This window comes from Ovis canadensis, chromosome 2 (genome assembly GCF_042477335.2).
Source record: "Ovis canadensis isolate MfBH-ARS-UI-01 breed Bighorn chromosome 2, ARS-UI_OviCan_v2, whole genome shotgun sequence".
Lineage (NCBI taxonomy): Eukaryota > Metazoa > Chordata > Mammalia > Artiodactyla > Bovidae > Ovis > Ovis canadensis.
This window is the reverse complement of record NC_091246.1, coordinates 143299690-143323609: the sequence shown is the minus strand read 5'-3', so window position 1 is coordinate 143323609 and position 23920 is coordinate 143299690. Positions and strand designations below refer to the sequence as shown.

General features: G+C 37.7%; 1 protein-coding gene across 4 annotated transcripts in view; it reads right to left on the bottom strand.

The window, feature by feature from the left end:
* SLC25A12 (solute carrier family 25 member 12) overlaps nt 1-23920 on the bottom strand; it is a 98697-nt gene that overhangs the window by 19611 nt on the left and 55166 nt on the right. For all 4 annotated transcript variants that reach the window (XM_069577218.1, XM_069577219.1, XM_069577217.1 and 1 more), the window contains 8 exons: nt 23739-23885; nt 21462-21600; nt 20697-20790; nt 19052-19136; nt 6879-6960; nt 5409-5567; nt 2273-2325; nt 1804-1884 (listed from right to left, as the gene is read on the bottom strand). In XM_069577218.1, coding sequence (XP_069433319.1) covers nt 1804-1884; nt 2273-2325; nt 5409-5567; nt 6879-6960; nt 19052-19136; nt 20697-20790; nt 21462-21600; nt 23739-23885 — 840 coding nt within the window. The remainder of the gene's footprint in view (nt 1-1803; nt 1885-2272; nt 2326-5408; nt 5568-6878; nt 6961-19051; nt 19137-20696; nt 20791-21461; nt 21601-23738; nt 23886-23920) is intronic.

Sequence of the window (23920 nt, the reverse complement as noted above, 5' to 3'; positions counted from 1 at the left end):
CCTACCTCTCAGGCAGCCACTCTCCCTAGTGTTCACCTGGTGACTGCTTACCAGATTTCATTCAGCAAAAAGACTATTCCTATATTCCACAATGCCTGATAGTCTATCAACAGAGACCTCTTCTTTGTTTAGGGCTTTATTCTCCATTGAAATAAGTAGACTTTCGGGAGAAGTAGCAGATTGTGCTTCACCAATCACTTACACTGTAGTGTGATCGAATTTATCAGTGGAAACTTGATAATTGTGCATTTCCTTTTATCCCTGAATGAAGAGATTTAGAGGGAAGAGGGAAGCAGAAGTGTTTGTGGTGAAGAATTGTAGACAATGAAATCATTCTGCTTAGAGCCCAACCCAACTATTTTTCATGCTGTCAGTTTCCAGCTAGACAATCCATCTAAGCCTCCAGAAGAGAGTCGTGATTAAGGAAGAAATGTAGAGTGTCAGTACAACCCTCGAGGTACCGCAGACTTCAACAGAAATCCCCAAAGTTCAAACCTAGAAACAGTGTCTTTACCTAGGAAGAACAAAGGAACCAAATACCTGATCATAATGTAACTACAAGTCAGTTTCATGGGCAAAAACCTCTGGATATTATAAATGGAAACAGAAATTATCTATATGGAGCAAGAGAACATGACTTGAGAGATTCCTGACAAATGTATAACATGTGTTGTGACAAAGCTGAGTTAGGAAATTTCTTAACCAAATTAAAACTAAAACCACTGAGAAAAAGAATATGATTTGCAATGGGTCTTTAATTTGAAGAGAAACAGTTGTAGCATCTAATTGGAATAAAGATGAAGAGAAACTATAGTAAGAGCTAGCAAAGGTCTTAGTCTATGCTTATTATTTGTCTTTCATGAAAAAAAGAGAGATAGCCAAAGACATGAGTCTTCTTTCTGAGAATGCACTTGGGCATACGTGAAGGTGCAGAAGCTAACACACATAAACACACAAGGGAGTGCACCAAGCTACCCTTCCCTAAGAGCTTTGGCTGCAGAAAGGTAAGGACCTAGGTATGTGCCAGGCTGACAAATATGAAGGAGGAGAATCCAGAGCGACCTCTCTCTGACCCTCAGGGCATCTTCTCTGAATTAAAAGCTGCAAAGGTTACAGACCTCATCACCTCAGTTCCACAAACAACTGAAGAGGACTGAGCCAAGACTGTCAGCCAAGTCAAATGTTAAGTCATTAAAGGCTTCAGGGACAAAATGGATTAAACAAATTAGGTACCACTAAATGTGAAAGGGACACCACAAATTAGCTGAGCTGCAAACTTAGATTTGAGAATTAGACAAAATCCAATGTCATGCTCACACTTTAAAGATAAAGTCTCTGTGTTGAGAACTGTCAACAGCTTCAACATATTTATGGTTGCTTGCTCTGGTCCCTAAAAGAAGGGAAATTGTAATGATACTACAATGATTTACTCACTCCTACACCTAAAATAAAAGGGCCCAATTAATCAGTCACCTCACACTTATTCCAGTCAATAAAAATAAATGGTAACTCTACCCACTATTCTGTTTTCTGTGATATTTAAACAAGAAACAGAATTAGAACTTCAAAAAGTGTGAAAGGTAATGTTTCAGGAGCTTCTAACAGACTGAGCTAACAAAAATACTCTTTTCTGCCTCAAAACCAGTTAGATTATGCAATAAAATATTTTAAAAAATCATACAATCTGAGAAAACTGCTTAGAATTCCTTGAGCTCGAGGGGATGTCACTCAGGTATTATATCTGGTGTGCAAAAAGGCTAAAGGAACATAGTTGTCATGAGAAATCACAGTATTAATACTTACACAACCTCCAGCGAGGATTTCTGCTAAAAGTGGAATGGAGCCATCTCTCCTGGTAAATTTGTCCCGGACAAAATCATTAACCTAATTAGAAAGACAACATTAATTAACCAGAACTCCCAATCATTGCCTTTAGTGGTACATTATTAGTTTTCCAAGTCAGCAAAACAGTCTCATATAAAATTTAAAATTAGCAGATGTCTACATATAAATTCAAAATTTTACAAATGCCTCGACAGTGTGCTAGTCTTAGCAGCATCAGTTTGGGTTTGTTTGGTTTTTTAAATTGTTTTGCCATGCCGCACAGCATGAGGGATCTTAGTTCCCTAACCAGGGACTGAACCTGTGGGCCCTGCAATGAAAGTGTGGGGCTTAGCCACTGGACAACCAGGGAAGTCCCAGCAGCAGTTTTAATTTTTGGCTTAGTGATAATCTAAACAAATGACATAAATTCAATGAGTTAGCCACTTACAGTCAGTTTAATGGCCTTCTCTGGAGCAACCCCTATAAGTTGCGGTATCAGACCTAGGAAAACAGAGAGAATTGTTAGCAACATAGATGTACTAGACACGAATGTACAAGCCCAATAAGGCATTTTCCCCCAGATTATTTACCCATCAAGCATCTTAGGATTTTCATAAAAATGGGAAAAAATGGATTATCCTGAAAACTATGCATATGTATATAATAATTATGTCAAATACAATGTTATACTGTCTGTTGCTATAAATCCTTTTCTTAAGCATGCTTCCTTTAAAGCCTAGTTATATAACACCTCTCAAAAAGTCCAAGGAAGAAATGGAGCCGTGGATCTTCTCTACTTCCATAACACTACCAATAACAACAGAACCACAATTCCCTCTCTTTACAACCAACAACATACTAACGTACACAGACATTTTAGAGCAGCCAATGATGAATGCCTGGGAAAGCTCTGGAAAGCATCCTGTTAAGCAGACCCAGGTTTTGCCACAAATGATGCTACCTGTGTAACAGCACACAATGGCTTGGCCCTTACAGAAAATCAGCTCCCATAATTTTCTCTTTAGAGAAATGCAGAACTTAGTGCTCATTTAAAAGAAAGCCAAAACTATAAAGAAAAATGCAGCTTAAAGTATCAATTAATGGGTATGCTCTACAAGCAAAACACAGCCCACTGTTAGCCTATGTACTAATACATGTCAAACATAAGTCATTTCAAAAGAAGTCTCCTAAAATAAAGGAAACCATTATTCTTAGAAAGTTAAAATTTCCAGGCTAGCTGAAAAAGAAAAAAAATATATAAACAATTCAACATCTGTAGCTATTCACAGGGCTCAACTTTCTAAAGCACATAGATTATCCAAATCGTTAAAATACATTTTTGCATGCAGTTTTTAAAGATGCTAACAATAAACATATTATAGCCTTTAAATTATCCAGGCAAGGGGAAATTATGTATGTGTTTGCATGCTCACTGTTGATCTTAAGCCTACTTTGAGGATATTGCTGAGTGATTTTCTACGAGTTGAGAGCCAGCAAGTAATCGTATATACAGGCTACTGTCAGTCAAACTGAATTATCAATGACAAACACAAATCTGCACACACCTTTAATGGGTAGCAGCTGATTTAAAAGAATAAATCAGCAGATGGCAGTCTTAACTTTCTTTCATGATTATCAGGCCTTATTACTTTTAATCTGATCCCCAAACAACCATGTCAGCATGAGTATTTGTTTTACAACTTGCCTTAGTAAGGCTCATAGAATTTTAATATAGTACTGATAGTTTATGTCATTTTATCATTGCTTCCTATAAAGAAATTTAGGCTAATCTGTCAACAGTTTTGTCAATCATCTGACAAAATAATGGACCAGCTCTAAGCAATATATGACAATCTCAACACAGGGTTCATATACAGGACTCCTACAATCTTCCCCCCAATATGAGAGTTTCTCATTTAAAGGACTGATTTTATCAGCTCACATCTTAAATAAAGCGAATAATTTCTTCACTCCCTACCCCCAACTTGCTATACTGGACCCAAATAATATGACACCTCTCTCAAATAAAATCTTCTGTAAGCATCCATCTATTGAGAAGGTAAACTGTGCAGTGTGTACGTCTAGATTCCTTCTCTTTTAAGGTATACCCAACAGGGAGAAAGAGTCTTATTCAACAAAGAAAGATTGGAGATGTCAAAGGAAAAAACCACTTAGCACCACTTAACCCTCAGGTTTCATATAAACAGAATTCAGATATGCAGTGATTAATAAAGTCTCAAACAAGACTGACATCCACAGATCTGCATTCTAGATCATGTACACCTCTGCACACGTTGTACAGCTAGAATTTTGTTGTACGGCTAGAATTTAAGACAGGCTAGAGTTCTGAATATCTCAAGAAAATTCATCACATTCCTTCTCAAGGGCAGGGTATTGGAGCCTAATTTGATTCCAGAACCACTCTCTTCTCTTGTCCTAAATAAAATGCCAAAAACGAACATCCTTGTGACCCTCTCCTTCAAGTACATCAGAGCTACATTTTCACTTGAGTATCTGCACCTATTACCAATCAGAGGTGTTTCTCCTCCTGTCCACGAGCATAAAGCTTTGTTCAGGCCCAGTCTTTGTTCAGGCTCAGAATTAGCTCAGGATTAATGAGACTATGTGCAAACAAACAAGTACAGTAAATTACATACATGCCCTGGACCCAAGCATGTAGAGAGTTTTTCAAAGAATTCCAAGTGGCGCCCAAAGGCATTAAAAAATTAATCTCCCTCCCAAAGGAAACTCTAAATTCTAATGTGAAAACACGTACATGAAAGTCTCCCTCTCCCAAGAGAACAAGTTCCTACAAAGCCGACGGTGGTGGGGAGAATCCTGCATGGGCTGCTGCCTCTGACGCCGACAGCACTGTGCTCAGCTTACAGCTGGTGATCACATTCCCTGCAAAAGACAGTCTGCTTCCGCTCAGCGCCTCTAAGCTAAGAGGAGGAAGGGAGCAAGAATGAGACGTGGAGCAAGAATGAGACGTGGAGCAGGAATGAGACGTGGAGCAAAAAGCTTTCCTTTTCTGTTTTTTTTTTAAACTTCAGATGCCTCACTGGCAAAGACTTATGAATGGTCTCCTTGGAAGAGACAAAAAAATTCGCTACTTCTTTCAGCTGAAACAAGTGAATAGAGAGTAAACTCACCTCCAAGGGGCAGCTTGGCTTCTCTTTCACAGAGAAGAGGTGTTATTTCTCCTTTATAATTCACTGAGAAAAGCAGGTCTCTATTTCTTACCTGTCATCCTTGTATTCCACCTGCAGACCTGTGCTTCAGTTGGTAGAGTACAGTGACTACAAACCCTGCATTTGTTGAGACAAATGCAGGCTTTGGATGGCAGAAATAAGAAATAAAGACCTTGTTTGCAGACTAATACAGCTAGTTACCAGCAAGAATGTAAAAAGGGGAAACGAACAAGGAGACAATAAAAAGAACAACAGCCCTGGTCTGACTGAACAGGCTACGCACTGATTTTTTCTTTTTTTTTTTTTTCGCACTGATTTTCATAATGAGTGAGGCCAAGTCTGCTGTGGTGAGACAAACTCACTCACTTCAGCAGCTGAGATTCCCTTACTCACCCCGGTAGAGTCCAAAGAAGCCCTCATAACGCAAGACTTTCTTAAAACAGTCAAAGCTGTTTTTGTACATCAGCTCTCCTACAACAGAGCCGGTGCCACGCTGGTTTTGCATGCGAGTCTTCACCAGGTCTATAGGATATACTGCGGTGGCTCCCACAGCTACAAATGAAACAAACAATTTTTAGGCTTAAAAGAGAGCACAATTAAACGGAGAATAAGGACAACAAATCTCATCTCAGAGGACTAGGAAATAGAACACAGTATCTATTCTCACAAAAGAGACTTTCTGTAGTTTTTCTTTCTTTCATACACAGCTGAAGGATCAGAGGCTAGCAACCACTGGGACCCATAAATACAGCTGCTACAGAGAACAACTGTAGCGAATTTTCAAGTTGTCACCAACATTAGATAGTCAACACACAATTTTCTTTAACGTTAAACTATTATATATAACATATTTCTTTGTATGTTCCAATAAGTGTCCATATATTATACCAGTTACCCCTTAACATAACTATATATGTATACAGAAGTGGCTATAAATTTACAATGTAGTTTACTATAGCACTTTGGTAAATTGACCTTAGCTACAGCTATAATATTGGAACCAAATCTCAACATGACCCTCCCGCTACTTACAGAACCCAGTTTTGTTCTGTTTTTTAAAAAAAGGCCAGGCTTCAGAAAATCTCAGGCACTAAAAAATTTATAACATGAATTAGAGTATTAAAATTTTCAACTGTTGAAAACCAAAACATGCTTTGCAACTTCTAAAACTGAGACTGAAAAGAAAAAATAATAGTTTCATCAGTTCAGGCTTGTTTTGAAAAAGCGTTAAGTATTTTAATCACATCTACTAGGTTCTTCTCAACAAAGCAACTTCAGGTTTTACACATATTCTATGGAGAGATGTAAGCCAGAAAAAAAAAAAAAAAGCCTCTTAAATTTTGCCCAAGAGCGGAGAAGGGAGGTTCATTTTAGCAAATCACTAACAAGTCTAGATATTCTTCAACCAACAAAAGATGAAAGGGGGAAAAAAGGCAAGACACCAAATACAAGCAGAAAAGCAAATGTGAATCACTTTAAGAGGTTCTTTTATTTTGTAAGCATCTGGGATTTGTACCCCAAATCTTGATTTCCCACCTTCCCTCACTCCTAACACCAAAAAACAGTCTGAGTCTCCATTTCTTCATACTGGCTTTAACCATAATAACTAGCGGAATGCAGCACGCATCCAAGACGTTCACGTGATTCCAGAGGTTTTTGTCCTGAAGACAGACTGGAGCCAGAGAGGCCATGGCTGTGCTATGACAAGTCCTCTGATCACAGGTAAAAATAAAGAACACTTCAGAAAGCCCTGAACTCGTGACCCTTGCGAACATGAACTGCACCTTTGCTGATCTGTCCCAGTCTAGTGAGATAATATTACATGAACACAAGCTTGAAACAGCACACAGACATGTCACTCACCTCCAGCAACTGAGCCCAGAGTGAATCTGTAAGCAGACTCGGCAATCTGGAGCCAGATAGGCCTGCCTAAACCATGAGATTGCTGTGGGGGAGGAGAAAATACTTTTTTAAAAAATGGAAAAGCATACAGCAAATGAAAAAAAGCTATAATTTGGCTATGTTACTTTAAGATTCTGAAATAGATACTTCTACTATCCACATTTAAAAACCGTATCTGGCCAAATAGATACAGTAGCTTTCCCCCCTCATTTTCACAAGCCTGTTAATGCCTCATTTATCCGCTACTATTGGGGAACATACTATCATTCTACAGAAGTGAATCTTTCAGGGAAATAAATATTTTAGGTATAAAATCTTTAGGCCTTCTTTGCTTTAATCAACTTAAAATTGAAAAATCTTTCCAAAACGTATAAAAACTATCTTGTTTCCTCAATCAGAGAATACCAATCATAATCTACCATCTCTGGTAGATTAGATGAAGGTCAACATTAGACAGAAGGTCAACATATTCATACGACTATCATACGACCATTCATACGACCAGGATCCAAGGCAGCTGCTTGCGCTAGCTTCCCATGCTTGACAGCTGCAACTTCCTTCACCAACAGCCTCCTAGTTTGATTTTGATGCTTCCCTCCCATCTATCAAGGCTGGAGAAATCACATAACTAGAACTATCACGATGAGACATAAGCAAGGTCAAAGATGTCTTTTTGGGCTAACGTGAAAAACTTTAATAGCTGCTATATTTCAAGAGTTCAGAGCCTTTGCCCCCTTACTTCTGGCTCTGAAGCTTAACCACTAGACAATTATAGTACTTCTCACCTATGCTACTGAGCATCTGCTCTCCTACACCTATGTATTCCTCAATTCTGCCTATGCAAAGAGAACACCTGAAAGACTTAAAGATACCCTTAAAGATATCCTGAGGCCTGGGGCTTGTAAATTTTTAAAAGGCTTCAAATCATCCTGCTGTATAGTTAGGTTGAGAGCCACTGTCCTAGCCACATTTGTAGTTCTAATACAAAATCTGTTTTGAAAAAAAAAGCAAATGGGAAAATTCTATTATGATTCAGAATGGTATTTCATTGGTATCTCACAGCATTAACGACCTGAAATAATTTGTCTATAGTAATTGTCAGTCTTCTTTAATATTTTGATTATGAACAATAGCAGCTACAAATGATAACAGTCTGAATGAAATACTGTTTTATCATAAGAAAACTTGAAAAATATCAACTTGAACGAGCTTTTAAAACACTAGCATAATAAAAAGTTTAGATACTCTCACTAGAATAATTTAATGGAAAGGGACTCCATGCCTAAAATCTAAAGGAAAGAAAGAAGTAAGCTAATCTACTTTGATTTGCTTTCATTTGTACAATCTCTTCAAAGTTCAATGAAGCAAGCTAAAAATGACAAAACCAGATATTTATTAACAATTTGAGAAGCAGCCTATAGAAAGGTTTTGTGTTCTTGTTTTGTAAATTGTGCACCACAGTAAACATTTCTTTTAACAAAAGCATCTGATATCTAAATACTAATATTTACTACCTGAATGTGATCTCTGTAGGCAGAGATCTTTAAAACCTCATTATGCTTGTCACAGTGTTATGGTTCAATAAATTCTATAGTAAGAAGGAAAATCAGTAATGTTTGATGAAAAGTCAATATGAAACCCTTGGAAAATCTGGCAATTAGTCAAATATCATTACTTCAAATAAAATCACTATTGTATAAATGTCAACTGTCCCAGTATACCAAAGTTGTGTGCTTAGTCGCTCAGTCGTGTCTGACTCTTTGTGACCCCATGGGGTGTAGCTCACCAGGCTTCTCTGTCCATGGGGATTCTCCAGACAAGAATACTGGAGTGGGTTGCCATGGCCTCCTCCAGAGGCTCTTCCCAATCCAGGAATCGAACCCAGGTCTCCCGCATTGCAAGTCGATTCTTTACCATCTGAGCCTCCAGGGAAACCCATACAATTAGCTGAAAGTATACATCCATTACCCACTCCAGTGTTCTCGCCTGGAGAATCCCAGGGGTGGAGCCTGGTAGGCTGCCATCTATGGGGTCACACAGAGTCAGACACGACTGAAGCAACTTAGCAGCAGCAGCAGCATACATCCATTACATCTAAAACGGAATTTAATATATGGAAGAAACCATTATTTAAAAGGTGAGGGCTTTTCTGGTGCTCTAGGGGTTAAGAATCTGCCTGCTAATGCAGGGGACATGGTTCGATACCTGATGGGGAGGATCCCACATGCCACAGGGCAGCTAAGTTCTTGAGCCACAACTACTGAGCCCACACACATGCCTAGATTCTGTGCTCTGCAACTAGAGAAAGCCCAACAAAAAGCTCCCTTCTCTCTACAACTGGAGAAAGCCCCAGCATAGCCAAAAATAAATCAATAAATGAATCTTAAATAGAATAAAAAGACGAAAAATTGCACATAGGACATAATTATGATTTTGTAGGGGATACATTTTTTCCTAGTAAGTTAGCCCAAGCAACTACATAGCCATCCATTATGTTTGATTTATATGCTGCAATAAAAGTGAGCAATTAATCATTTAATACTGATATTTTATTAGAAATTTAAAAAGGGAAAGAGAACATTTTAACAAAACCTTGTATATAGTCTAATTTTTATTCATTCAGAGAACAGAAAAAAAATATATGCCATCCAAAAGCATAATTACTTTTTGTTCCATTTATTACTATAATAATGCTACTAATTTTATTTACAGATTTGCTGTCCTCCAAAAGATGAAAGCACTTTACCAAGCACTCAGGATTGGAGACCAAATGTAGCCCTCAAGGGGTCCAATGTTTTTCTTTCTTTCTTGTTTTTGATGGGAATAAAATTGCTTTACAATGTTGTGGTAGTTTCTGGGGGGTCCAATGTTTTTCAATCTTCTGGAAATAAATTCCCCGGTGAGACCATCAGAAGGGTGCTTGCGCTCAGCAATTTCTACCCACAGTTGAGACCACCCTGTGCTAATTTGTCAGTCAGTCCACTGTACACACACAGGTCAGATGGCCACACTGTGGACAGGACAGGTGACCTGCCAAAGGTCTTACTGTAAAATGGGGAGCGAGCAGAGTGGTGGCCTGTGTCACCCCACCGTCTTCTCCATCATTCTTTAAGTCAACAGACTTCAACAGCTGTTTCTGACTGAACACTCCTGCCAGGTACTGTATGATTTCATTTATCAGTTATATGCACATTTCACTGTATTGATTATATGCATAAAAATCTAAACAATACATTATTAAATTACATACAATATATATTCTAAACATACAAAAATAGAAATTGTACAAGAATGAGATGAAATTATACAAGAATGAGAGTGAAAAAGTTGGCTTAAAGTTCAACATTCAGAAAACGAAGATCATGGCATCCGGTCCCATCACTTCATGGCAAATAGATGGGGAAACACTGGAAACAGTGTCAGACTCTATTTTGGGGGGCTCCAAAATCACTGTAGATGGTGACTGCAGCCATGAAATTAAAAGACACTTACTCCTTGGAAGGAAAGTTATGACCAACCTAGACAGCATATTAAAAAGCAGAGACATTACTTTGCCAACAAAGGTCCATCTAGTCAAGGCTATGGTTTTCCCAGTAGTCATGTATGGATGTGAGAGCTGGACTATAAAGAAAGTCGAGCACCAAAGAATTGATGCTTTTGAACTGTGGTGTTGGAGAAGACTCTTTGAGAGTCCCTTGGACTGCAAGGAGATCCAACCAGTTCATCCTAAGGGAGATCATTTCTGGGTGTTCATTGGAAGGACTGATGTTGAAGCTGAAACTCCAATACTTTGGCCACCTGATGCGAAGAGCTGACTCATTTGAAAAGACCCTGATGCTAAGAAAGATTGAGGGCAGGAGGAGAAGAGGACGACAGAGGATGAGATGGTTGGATGGTATCGCCGACTCAATGCACATGGGTTTGTGTAGGCTCCAGGAGTTGGTGATGGACAGGGAGGCTGGCGTGCTGTGGTTCATGGGGTCGCAAAGAGTCAGACATGACTGAGCAACTGAACTGAAACAAAATAATTTAAATTTTATTTTGCATTTATTAATGCAAAATCCTTCTTGGTGTCACTTTAAAGTATTATATTAACTGAAAATGCTTCAGTCAGTTTTTCAAATATTGATTGAATACAATGGGGCTAACCAGTTAATTTTGATATGCTGTTTCAAGGACAATTCATTTGAAAACAAACATAATCTGTAACTTTGAGGCAAAAGTGATTTTCAACATCAAATATTTTAAAGAAATTCAAGTTATGGCATTTTGGCTTAGATTTTAAAATCTTTCATAACCACTATAGCTGTTATACTACCTCTATAACACATATGCTTTTAATCTCTAATCATGCACACATGAGACTTTTCTGAAACTGGAGTTTCTCAATCACAAAACTGGGTGAAAATAAATCTCATTCTCAGAATATGAATTATTTCCAATCGTGACTCCTTTCAAAAGAATCAAGTTAGTTCAGTTCAGTCGCTCAGTTGTGTCCGACTCTTTGCAACCCCATGAATCGCAGCACGCCAGGCCTCCCGGTCCATCACCAACTCCCGGAGTTCACTCAGACTCACGTCCATCGAGTCAGTGATGCCATCCAGCCATCTCATCCTCGGTCGTCCCCTTCTCCTCCTACCCCCAATCCCTCCCAGCATCAGGGTCTTTTCCAATGAGTCAACTGTTTGCATGAGGTGGCCAAAGTACTGGAGTTTCAGCTTTAGCATCATTCCTTCCAAAGAAATCCCAGGGCTAATCTCCTTCAGAATGGACTGGTTGGATCTCCTTGCAGTCCAAGGGACTCTCAGGAGTCTTCTCCAACACCACAGTTCAAAAGCATCACTTCTTTGGCACTCAGCCTTCTTCACAGTCCAACTCTCACATCCATACATGACCACAGGAAAAACCACAGCCTTGACTAGACAGACCTTTGTTGGCAAAGTAATGTCTCTGCTTTTGAATATGCTGTCTAGGTTGGTCATAACGTTTCTTCCAAGGAGTAAGCGTCTTTTAATTTCATGGCTGCAGTCACCATCTGCAGTGATTTATGTTGAATTTAAAACTCACTGACTAAAACAGCTATGACCCCAAATAAGAATTAAGTATTGGGGAGGGACAAGATAGGGGTGTGGGCCAAATGGTATCCCGATAAGCGGAACCTAAAATATGAAAAAAGGAACTATCTATGAAACAGACACACAGATATAGAGAACAGAACTGTGGTTGCCAGGTGGGCAGGGGAGGGAAGGATTGGGAGTTTCGGATTAGCAGATGAAAACCATTACATATAGGATGGATAAACAAGAAAGTCTTACAGTATAGCAGAGGGAATTATATATCTTGAAGCATAACAGAAAAGCCTATGAAAAACAGTGAATGTATATGTGTATAACTGAGTCACTTTGCTGTACAGTAGAAATTAAACCCAACATTATAAATCAACTATACAATAAAATTTTTTTAAAAACTAAAACTAAAGGGGGAGTATGTGATTAAGAGACAAACTACTATGTATAAAATAAAGAAGCAAAAAGGATATATCATACAGGGAAATACAGTCATTATTTTGTAATAACTTTAAATGGAGTATAATTTATAAAAATACTGAACCACTGTTACATACCTGAAATTCATGTAATATTGTAAGTCAACTATACCTCAATTAAAGAAAGAATCAAGTAACCACTAATTCCCTTATTCATATAAAAGGTTTCTCCTGTGTTCAATCATATATTTTCTTTATATGCTCGTCCTTTAAAGAACGTTTTTAAGCCCTACAAAGTCCTATGAACACTGTAGGATTATACTGTGATTTAATCCTTAACTAAAAACATCTTTAACTCTAAATACCCAAATGCCTTTTGAAAGAAATGTCATCTCCACCCTTATTAAATAGCATTTATTTTTTAAAAGCATACAATATACGGCTACTAAGGGTTTTTTTATTTCTTTTTTTTAGGCTTAGCTATCACTTATGGTTCACTTATATTCAGGTATGTAAATTAATGTAATTAATACTATGGATTTCACTTCATGAATATTCATAAGTACAATGCTACTGTAGCTGTCATCTCTATTAATGACTGTATACTGAATTTTTTAGCATTTAGGCTGAAAGAAAATCTCAGCACTAAGAAGATCACCCACAGTGAACAAATGGGCCAAAGGAAAGAGGCACTCTTTTCCTTAAGGTTATGATTATGATCATGAAGGTGATATTTAACAAGATTAATTAAGTGTTTTTCAAAGCACAATAAGAGCTGAGAACCTTAAACGATTTTTAACCTGCTCTCTAAGCTATGTGGATGAAAGGAAATGAGGAAATGGTTCAAGATCTCATTTGCAGAAGAGAAAGTTCTTTTACTCTGTTGTTAACCATAACTCATCCTATAAATGAGAATTAGATAAGGCAAGATCATGTCAGTTAACAAGTCAAGCACCCTGCCCAAACCAAGCTACTTCATGTAGTATGCCACCCCAGTAAAAATAAGTGCCTCTTCCACTGTTGATGAACAGAAAAAAAAAGAAGGAAAGGCTGAGGTTTTTTATACTGAGCATGGGTTGGGGCGGGAGGGGAAGACTAGGCTTTATACCAACTAAAATGCATGACTGTAACGGCAAAATGTGCTGTGCTAAATCACTTCAGTCCTTTCTCTTTGCGATCCCATGGACTATATTATGCCTGCCAGGCTCCTCTGTCCATGGGATTCTCCAGGCAAGGATACTGGCATGGGTTGCCATGCCCTCCTCCAGGGGATCTTTCCAACCCAGGGATCAAACCCACATTTCTTATGTCTCTTGCACTGGCAGGAGGGTTCTTTACCACTAGGGCAACCTGGGAAGCCCTCTAAAAGGTTAGGGAAAATTAAACAAAATTCTTTTGTCTGCAAATCACATCTACAAATTTAACACACCTGAATTTGAGCTCAAAAACAAGATTATAATCCAAAGCTGTGACACTCTATGAGATGGAAGAAAAAAAAATTATATATATACATACATACGCACACACACATATATACATGTGGTGGTATAATCACTAAGTCATGTCTGACTCTTGCAATCCCATGGACTGTAACCTGCCAGACTCCTCTGTCCATGGGATTTCCCAGGCAAGAATACTAGAATGGGTTGCCATTTCCTTCTCTCAGAGATCTTTCCCACTCAGGGATCGAACCACTGTCTCCAACCCACGTCTCTTGCATTGTAGGCAGATTTTTCACCACTGAGCCAGCAGGGAAGCCCATATTTGCATATATATTTCTCCCAAGTGCTAAACAATATATATTTCTTTCTGACTAAGAAGTGAGGTTAAGTTGTGTTAAAAACTGTAAATAAGTCTTTAATTCTAACACTTTAAATGAGGTAAATGGTTAATAAATAGACAAATCTAGTATAGAAAGTCAATCTCTTCTTTTCTGAGAACAGACTTCAATTTATGGTAAAATTATCACAGATGACAGGTGTTAAAAATTCAAAAACAAAAAAAAAAGAGGAATCAGTAACTGGATTATAATGCTTCTATCTACTTTACTCAGCAGCTATCCAAAGTTTTAAAGGTCTATTAGAATGAAAAATACACAGGCAAATTCCTATGTCTAAGAAATGCTGTACATGAAACAGAGGGAAAAGTCATTCTAATAATGTTCTGACAGAACCTAAGCCATCTTATATTTCAAAAGTTTCTTGCACGAGTGGGCTGCAGCTTAAATATAATGTCCCATAGAAACAAAACTTTTAAAAAGTATGCATATTCCCAAGCAGGTCCATCATAGATAAAATTTACCCCATATAGTTGAAAAAGTAATTATGTGATATATAGTAAAGAAAAAATAAAGAAATTGTCTACCTATTCTCATATTGGACTAGAATTGATCTTTAATCTCCAAAGCACTTCATGGTCCAAAAATGTCACATTCTTTTTGCTCTGCAACCCACCTTCTTTAACTCATTTTAATCAAATGAACATTTCCATTTTTCTCATTGGTTATCTCTATTCCTCCACCTCCTAAACAACACTTGCCATTGTCAGATGTAATTCTGGCCAATCTGGATAGTATAAAATGGCATCTAATTGTAGTTTTAATATGTATTTTTTTTTTGTTTACTAATGATACAGAATTTTCTTTCCTGCTTTCCTTCTTCCCTCCCTCCTTCCTTCCCTCATTTGGATATCTTCTTTCTCTTCTATGCAGCCTGTCTTCTCACCCTTTCGGTGATATGTTTTAATGAACAAAGGTTCTTAAATTTAATGAAGTTCAACTTTTTTTTTTTAATGACAAGTATTTTATGCCCTGTTTGTAAAAATCTGTTTATCTTTTGATTATGAATATAATCTCCTATGTTATCCTCTCTAAAGTTTAGAACACCCCAGGTAGAATAGATTTTGGGGTATGGTGTGGGGTGTAAATCTTTTTCATGTATGATATCCATCAATCACAATTAAAAAAAAAATACAATATAGAATATCAGCCAGCACAAAAATTTAAAAAGTGAAACATTTCAGGCAATAAAGGAGAAGACACAAGATATAATTCTTCCTCACTTGCCATTCTTCTAAGGAAAGTAGACGAAGGTGAATGAAGGAGTTGTGTCATATCTATATTTAAGTTCAACTTGGAGTTTGCTCAGATAGCCTTCTCATATTTAACAACTACCACCACAACGATAATAACAGTTAACATGCATTGCACACTTAGTAGGTGTAAGTGCATGATCTCATGTAACTCTCACAATCCTGTGAGATGGATACTACGCTCTCTACTTAATAAATGATGAAACTGAGACAGGAAAGATGTTACCTAATCAGCGCCCAAGTTCTTAAACACTGCCTCTCTCATAACTTTTATTTCTGAGCTCGGAGATCCTCCATCACGCGCATGCGTTTTCGTAACTTTCACAGGTTGAGATAACACAACACGCCATTCTTCCTATTTTTTGTCTAGGTTTCAAGAAAATTCCTACAGGGGAATACTCTACATACAAAATGTAAATAATTATGTACTCCTAGTTTGATAACATAGGAAAAATTACAAGAGAATCAAAAGTGTCTTCTGGAAGTAACATGGACATATAGTTAGCACTACTGTGATTCTGTGGTCTAGAGAAGTTTTAAAAACAAGTCACTAAAATTACAGTCTATGTGGCTACCTTAGAATGCCTCATATTAATAAGTTTAAAATAATTTAACTAAGAAAAGCTTTTTCTAGACTGAAAACTGCAGAAAGTTTACTACTTTTTTGCTGCAAGAACTCAGGCATATTTTTATATTATTCTACTTAGGTCTTAGCCTATATTCCTTATACAGCTTTTAATGTTACAAGGAAAATGGAGATACATTAAATTTTTTGAAAAAGAAAAAAAACCATTGCTTCACATAATTTTTACAGGATGCAGGAACTTGAAGGATTCTTAGAAAGATCTGCAGGTACTCATTTTACTAAAGGAGAAACAGAGGTCCATAGAAACTTATACCAGATCCCAGAGACAGTAAAGGTCAGATTTTACAATGGCTGTAAATCCCTCTTAAAATAATATTTGTTATCTGTTTCCATGAAATTCTAAAAATTATTCATGACTTTTGAGTTTTATTTTTTCCATGTGTTGTTTTTATAATGATTTACAGGAAAAAAAGAGTTTAAATCTTCATTTTTATTTCTTTATTCCAAACTCTCAGCAATGTGTGTTTGTGTTCAGTCGTTCAGTCATGTCCAGCTCTGTGCAAGCCCACGGACTGTAGCCTTCTAGCTCCTTTGTCCATGGACTTTTCCAGGCGAGAACACTGGAGTGGGGTACCATTTCTTCCTCCAGGGGATCTTTCCGACCCAAGGACCAAACTCGCATCTCTTAATGTCTCCTGCATTGGCAAGTGGATTCCTCACCTGTGCCACCTGGGAAGCCCAACTCCTCAGCAATAAGACTACCCTATCTAAGTGATATGTGAAAGGAAAAATAAACAATACGGGCTCTGTCTGAGCTTCCTCCTTTGGGACCAATATACGTACACCCAGGATGTCTACCTGTTCTCTGGAGACTGCAGGTCCCCATGCCATTCTACCAGTTAGGGAAAAGGAAGAGAGCAAGAGATAATGGTGGTTTCTATCACTGCCCATTTTCTAAGTAACTGACAAAAGCTTTGAGCATCAGTGCTGCCCCTGAAGGCAGGCAAATCTTCGAATCTGTCTTCAAGAAAATTTCCAACAGTGGCAGAATTACAACACCTTCCTAAGGAATCAGAACTATGAGCGATGCAGACTTAGGGCGCCAAAGATTACAAAAGCCAACCTTCATTGATGGCCTCCAGCAAAATAGCTAGGGGCGAGAAAGGCCAGTATAATAAGAAGAGCACCAGAAAGGTTGAAAAAGGAAATGAGTTGGGTTTTTTAATTCATTACATTGTTTTTAATAAGCTAAATGAGATATTCCCCAGTTAACAATAATTAAGGACACCCACAAGGAAAGCTTTACTCATAGACATGTAACACTAAAAAAGAAAAACTTCCTTTTGCAATGAAATTTTTCAAACTTCAAGAAGAAAATGCTTGTTTATAAAATATGTACTATAAAATATAAAATTATACTCAGTAAGAGCTCTTTAAATATTTTAACACATCTCCAAATGTTAAATAATTTTATTAAATTTTACTATAAATCAATGAATTGGAATAAATCCACCTATTTTTTTTTAAGGATCTGAGAACTTATAACAAAAATAAACTTTGAAGGCAGCAAATAAGAGCTTTTTACTACTAAAGAGGCTAAATCTCAGTGGGTTACTGATATATTTTAATTTACAGGAAGCTTTACTACACCCCAAGCAAACAAAGTATTAACATAAAATGTAGATATAAAAGCAATTAGTTTCCATTTTCAATTTACTTACTTGACTATAGCACTATTATAAAAACTTTTAACTGAAATCCTATTTTGTAAATTTCTTAGCAACCTTTAAATAAGATCTTATAATACCTATGAAGTTCTTGATTATTACACAGAGTAAAACTGAAAATTCTAATTTGTTTCAGAGGCAGAATCATCATTCCATGGAGCTCAAACAGAAGAAAGTTTTGCTACTGAAACTTCCCACAGTGCACCACACTCAGATAGCACATCTGGCTACTCATCAATGTGGTAGCAGCAAAACAGACAGGGGCCTTTCCATGGTATGCCAATGTAGCTTCTCTCTCTCTCTCTCTCTCTCCCTCCCCACCTCTCTCATCTCCTGTCTTCTTCCCCCCCACCTGCCCCCGTCTCCCCTCACCTTCCCTACGTCTCCTAGCCTCATAGTGTATCACAGTCTTCTAAAGAATCGTGAGGGACACAGGTCTCATGTCTGTTAGACAAGGACTAGCCCTCCTATAAACTTCATTCCCACCCCCAAAACCATGTGACCACCACTGCAACGGAGGCTTCTTCCAGATACCTCAGAAATAGGGTTTCAGTTTAAAACAAAAATTTTTAAAAATCTGCTCAATTCCACTCTTCAAAGTAATATCATGGAGTTTATTTTCCTACCAAGAGAGTATTTTTGAAACCAGAAATAAGGCTGCATTAACTTTATAGGACTCAGAAGTTACTGTTTTTACCATTCTTAATATAAACAAAAAACAAATATTATAAAAAATGTAATAATCATCAAGGTTTTCCTTCTGGTTCATTATTTACATAGTTTTCCTGTGTTATTGTTGTAATCTGTAAGACACTATAGTGAAAGATTCTCAGTCAAAGATTCGTTTCAGTAGAGGAATGTCTTGTATTTTAAAAACCCTGTAAGTTTAACAGTTTGATAATACAAAGTGAACTTCACACTAATCTTTAAATGTCACTAGACAAATGAAAGGAAAAGACTGCTACTCTGAGTGAGGGAGGCCAAGCCCATATATGTCTATAATCTTATTTTCCTTATCTTAAAAAAGCTAAAAGAAAACAAACAAACAAACAAACATAAATCCAGCTGCCCCATAAGAATACTCTATAAGGGTGGGGCTAACAGTTTTATAAAGGTAATCTTTGTGCTAAGGAAAGTCTTTCTGTAAATCATGTTTTCATTGCCATAGATTCAGAAGGTTCAGGCTGTCATTTCCATACTACTTGAGCATTTTTGAAGATGATTCTGTTTATGATATGCCTCCTACCTGTCTCTGAAGTTCTGCCAGGTTGTAAGGTAAGGCTCCTTCAGCCAGTGGGGCTATTCTCTCAATATCTGCCAAAGTCAAGCGCCTTCAGGCAAAAATATGGGAAAGAAAGAAAACTGTTAAGACATCGACAGACACCTCATACTAAGATCACCTTTCTTCAGAAAGAAAAGGGTAAAAAAGAACTATGGTTTAAAAGTAGTATTTCCCTATTCACACAGATAATTTTAGTAAGAGGGAAAAAAAAACTTCAGACCTTGCTTGCCACACAAAAAGCAAAAGACTCTAAAGAAATAATAGACAGTATATAAATTTAATGACTTTAAAGATCGATCACAAAAACTAAAGAAATAATTCTTCTCAGAAGCAAAGTATAAACACTGACTGTTCAGTTCATACACATTGAATATATTTCTTTAGTATACATCTTTAATGCTTAAGTGCAAAGTATCTTGAGAAGGATAAACACAAAAGTGACAGATACTGGTTGCCTTTAAAGGTACAAGGGAGAAGGGGTGGATGGGAGACATTTTTACAGCAGGCTCTTTAAAACTCTTTGAGTTTTGAACCGAGTGAATGAACTACTGTTTTAAAATAAGTGTATTCCATGATCCAGGTAGTAGGTCACTTCAGATCCCGTTTTGAGAAGCACTTTTTGCAAGCTTTTATTATCATGAAGGATGTTCAATACCTTTACCTCAAATGTAAATTCTAGATGGATGAGGTATGGCCTGATATTTCATGTCAATCATCAAAGACTGGCTGGTTTATCCAGTATCAACTCCAGCTTGACAATTTATTATGTAACATGAAGGCAATAAATTATCTATGTACACTCAACTTCTACTAGTCTTCAGTTCTAGGGTTAAAACCTATTTTTCAGATATGCCTACACTTACATAACTGTTAAAATCTGATCACTTAGTAGATCATGAGTCCCCTATCCCAAGGTCCTACTGGATGCCCACAGACAAAGCTTTTTCATCTGGATTTGTGTAAGACTTCACAAATTAAATACTGTCTATGTGCTCTGGGTTTTTTCAATCTATAAAAGAGACATAAAACATCTAAGCTTAAATTATGATAATAAGCATGATAATAATGTCACAGGCATATTTCAAGAAAATGATACCCTCCAACACAAAATGGTATATACTGTTTAGGAAAATGCCCACTCACAATGAATCAAAAAAAGGTTACAAGATTCCTGAACATGTACTTCAATTTATTTTATAAATTTAGGCAAATATCCACAAATGTCTAAAACTTTCTAACCACGTCTACAGAGTCCAGATTAAATCAATTTTTCTGTCCCTCACTTCCTTCTCATTTCCCTCTTCCCTCCTCTACCATTCTTCCTCCCCCATTTCCCTCTCTCACACTCTTCAACGACCCTTCCTCCCTTCTTCGCCTCTCTCTCTCCATTTCTTCCCTTCCTTTCTCTTCCCCTCCCCTTCTTGCTTTCCCTTCCCTTCCTCCATTTCGCCCTACTTCACCTGTCTCATCCTCCTCCCCTGTTTCTCGTATCTGCTTGTGTCTTTTTCTTGAAATTTATAGACTGAGCAAATTATTGTATAAATGAACTAAAAGAACACCACTGCTTCACATTAAAGTAAGTATCATGAGGAATTACTGGAATAGTTACCCGGTAGCATTATATAAGTCTGAAAGCTGGTACAGGATGTCAATTTCTAGTGGGGTGACTTGTCCATAGCGTATGGCACTCTGGGCAAATTCCTCTGGAAGAAAAAGAAAATACTTTAAAATCTTCAAAGACTCTTAACATGTAACAAGTTTCTACCTTAACTATTATCTGAAAGCTAAAAGCATTTTAGTATTATTTAAAAAATTTAAAACTGAATTTCAATATCTAAGTTCAGCTACATAGAAATAACTACAAAAATATGAAAACTGGCAAAAGATAAAATGTTAAGATGATGAAACAGTAGAAGCAGGTAAAGTAATTTCAGAGGTAAAACAATCTCTTTAGGTTCCTCTAACCTCATCTTGTTTATTTGCTTTGGTCTCCAGAGCTAAAAGATGAAAGAACTGGCTCTCCTCTAGTCACTTAAAACATCCCACCTCAATTCAGCAAAAGGAGTAGCCCTGCCCATCTTTCTGTGGCCACTCCTTCCTCATACAAAGAAGCCATTGCCACTGACCTGTTTGACAGACTGGGCCACGGTTCTTTTTAAAACTGTCAAAGCCACTTTTCCACTCCTAACCTCAGCATCCCATTAAATCCAACTGGATTTTTGGAGACCATGATGGTCCAAGTGAAACAGACACACATGGTAACATACTTTCTAGATGTGGCTTCACAGTAGTAAACCTAGATCAACCTCTCACCCTAGATAAAGAAAAGGGAAAATGCTGAGTTTCGAATCAATATGTATTTTAAAAATCTTACCCTTTGTGACTTCAACATCTTTCCTTGTGCCAGCTAGAGTGCTATATATCTTACGAACAAGCTCCATGTTATTCAGTAAGGAGTTAAATGCATTGAAGTATGAGAAGCTAACCTGGTGTGAGATACTTCCTCCGGCTGCCTAGGAAATGAGAACACAGAAAGTTAAACAAACAAAAACAAAAGCACATTTAGGGACACAAAGGAGTCTTCATTACTAAAATGATAAACAACCAGTCCATAAACACAAGGAAGGTATCATGCTGAAACACTGTCCGTGCATTTCAAGCCCTCAGGAAAATCTATGTAATTTAGGTGTTAAGGAAGAAAGCAACATCTGGAAGTTGGACTTCATGGTTCATCTACCTATAAGGTCAAAAACAACAAATATAATTATCACAGATCAAAACCAATGATTATTTAAACAGGATTTTCAAGACCTTCAACTATGAAACTCCTGCTATTTCTGGATAATCCAAACCTCAACATACAATATAAGAAACATTTTTTAAACTTGCTTTTTTTTTCTACACCCATATACAAAAACCAGTGGTAACTTTAAATTTTAAGACAATTTCGCTTTATCAACTTTACTAATCTTTTCTTTTTTAAGCTCCTTGTTATAATTAACATATAGAATGGTCTGTGCTGAGCTCTGAATCTCTGTGACAAAATGTAAAACTACCAAAAAACACTCCAAAAAGATGTAGAGAAAATCTAGGGAGGATTTACTTGCTATAAATATGTCTTTAGTGGAATAGTGCTAAAGAGGCTCTCTCATGCCTGGGGAAGAAGGGGGACAATACAGGCTACCCTACTCTGCAGGGTAGGAGGTAACTTCTCCCTCTACCCAACAGTTGGACATAAACTCAAAAGAGAATACTTTTCATAGCTTGCAAACATTTAACTTCTAAGCCAAGAGTCAGAGGAATCCAGATGATTAAAAACATTCTCTATTAAAAACTCAAATACTTATGGAAATGACAGTGTGACAACCTTAATCATAAAGATCTATATTAAGGACAGTATAGGTAATGATGGGCATATGTTCCCACCCCCATCCCTCACACACAAGCCTTAACCCAAATATATGTCATATTTGTATTAGCCTAAATTCAGATACCAGTGACCCAAAAAGCCAGATCCAAATTATTTAACACATTCCTCCAGAAATTGAGATGGCATGTGGGAAACTGAGGCTATAACAGCTCTATCTAACCAACTGGAAGAGATTAAACAGGTTCCCTCACCCCAAGGTACTGAGTCCTTCTCTCTAGGATTTTCTTTTCTTCTCTCCTCCCTCTCTCCCTTACTTTCTTTTCTTCCTTCTTTCATTTTTTTGGCTAGGGTATGAGGTGAGGGTAGGGGAGTGGCAGATGGGTGTCAAGGAGGTGAAATGTATAGGAGAAAGTGACATGCTCCATGTTCAAATTCACTGAAGAAAAAGAACAGAAGTTGATCTTTCTACCCTGGTCTAAATCAGGGATAATGATCTTCAGCTGAGACAACACAAGCACTCATTGGCTTCCCTCCATTTAAAACAAGCAGCAATCAAAAACTTACACATAAGTACAATACAGGAACAAGAAAAGCGGTAAGTGAGGACAGTTTCACCATTCTTTGTGAGGAAGTGGATGACATCAGTTTGCTGTTGGCCCAGATGCTTACTTTACAGAGTTTAGCAGTTTCAAGAACAAAAAACTGTCTGGTCCATGCAGACTGAATGCACAGGTGAAGGGGCAGAGAGAGGAGTGAGCCACAGGGGCTGACGCCCACATACTTCCTCCATACCTTCTGCCACAGCCATGGCTACTAAAACAGTGTAGAGGCCAGTGATGATCCCTCTAGCAAACAGGACCCTGCAGGCAACAAAGGAAGGAGCCATCCTTATAGCAAGGCTTTGGGAGCCTGGTGGGATGGAAAGAGGCCAAAGGTGAAGGCAGTAGTGTCTGGGAGAAGTACTGCCCTTGGGAAAAAGGAACCGCACACCCTTGTCTACATACTCCCCTGTTTTCTTTAGGTGGACTCTGTAAATGGAAATAAACAATTTGGAAATATATGAGAGCAAGATTGTGGTGCTGATCTGGGGGAAAACTAGTCACTATCCCCGCCCCCCACCAACACACACACACCCCTCCCTTACACACATCTGATTACCTCCTACCAACTAAGAGTAAAGTGACAACACATGAGAGGCAGACATACAGAGGGATGCAATCCAGGACAATGGCTTCAAAGGTCTGAGGGAACAGAAAGTTGAAGGCACTGCTTTTTACTTACTGAGACTAAGTTCTCCTCCACGAAGGGAGTAAGCATGTGAGACCGGATGGTAACCATGATGTCACTGAAATCCAGACCAGAAATCAGGCCACTTTTGCTTTTGTCTTTGAGAGCAAAGGCTTGCCTTGCATGTTCCAATTGTAGTTCCTGGAGGAAGAAGTCAGAAACAGGGCCTCAGGCTG